Genomic DNA, 1,168 nt, shown 5'->3' on the forward strand with positions numbered 1-1,168 from the left:
TGTATCTAAGGGTACGTTTGTGTATATCTCCCACAGAGCCATCTATTCTATGTATCTAAGGGTACGTTTGTGTATATCTCCCACAGAGCCATCTATTCTATGTATCTAAGGGTACGTTTGTGTATATCTCCCACAGAGCCATCTATTTCGGCGCCTACGCCCACAGCAAGCAGTACCTCAATGGCGTCATCACACCAGAGACACATTTCGTCCATCTCTGTTCTGCCGTCACTGCCGGTGAGTTGGCTTGGGTTTGTTTGTTTGTGTTTGTTTTTGTTTGTTTGTTGGTGGGGTTTTTCTTTCAGTAAAAGTTTTATGTCACTTGCTGGTGGGTGCTCTGATGTGGTTTGCTCCTTCTTTCCTTTCAAACATCTATCGTCCTTATCTCTCCTCCTTTTTATGTTTGTTATTCTCTTGAAACACCTCTATTCTTCGGCACGTCTATTATCACCTTACTGTATTGCAAGTGCCGTAAAACTCTTACTAACACTAAAACTAGACTAAGGAATTAGTAAATAGTAAAGTTTAAAAAATAACCTAACTACTTGACTAGCGAGGCCAAGTTCTTGTCAAGCGATGTTTGTTGATCACGGTAAGCTTGACAGTCACGTTTCAAGGGCGATAGCCAGGGGACATTTCCCTCGACTTTACTGAAGTATCTAGACTTTACTCTTTGCCTGGTTTTTGTGGTTGTTGTTTTGTTTTTTTCCCTTCCCCTTGATTAAAAAACCCCCAACAACCCAGTATCTGTTGTTTTCTGACGTGAAGCGAATGACGTGCTTGGATCGGGCATGTATGCTGGCTTGATATGCTCGAGTTGGGTTTTTTTTACAGCAAAATCTGTTTGTTATCTGTCAGCGTGGGTTTTTGTGTTTGTTTCAAGAGTTTTTTGAGTTCTGGAGTGGTTGTTGACCTTGGCTAGAGTTCACTGGTTGTTGACCTTGGCTAGAGTTCACTGGTTGTGAAGGCATGAGAGACACGTGCAAGAAGTGCATGAGGGGTGTGTGTGAGGTGTGTGTGAGTGTCAGGTGTGCAGGTGTGTGTGAGTGTCAGGTGTGCAGGTGTGTGTCTGGAGGCTCAAGGTCACGGGGCATTGTGTGCCTGGGGAGGGGTAATACACTCACACGCACGCGCAGACACGCACATACACATTCACAGACATCCATAG

The 1,168-nt window shown here is 44.3% G+C and overlaps 1 protein-coding gene across 1 annotated transcript in view; it reads left to right on the forward strand.

Moving 5' to 3' along the window:
* LOC101856666 (solute carrier family 25 member 36) overlaps positions 1–1,168 on the forward strand; it is a gene marked incomplete at its 5' end in the record, with an annotated part of 28,366 nt that overhangs the window by 19,069 nt on the left and 8,129 nt on the right. Inside the window, 1 exon segment of the mRNA XM_013083499.2 lies at positions 137–237. Coding sequence (XP_012938953.1) covers positions 137–237 — 101 coding nt within the window.

The sequence above is a fragment of the Aplysia californica genome, unplaced genomic scaffold (genome assembly GCF_000002075.1).
Source record: "Aplysia californica isolate F4 #8 unplaced genomic scaffold, AplCal3.0 scaffold00236, whole genome shotgun sequence".
Classification (NCBI taxonomy): domain Eukaryota; kingdom Metazoa; phylum Mollusca; class Gastropoda; order Aplysiida; family Aplysiidae; genus Aplysia; species Aplysia californica.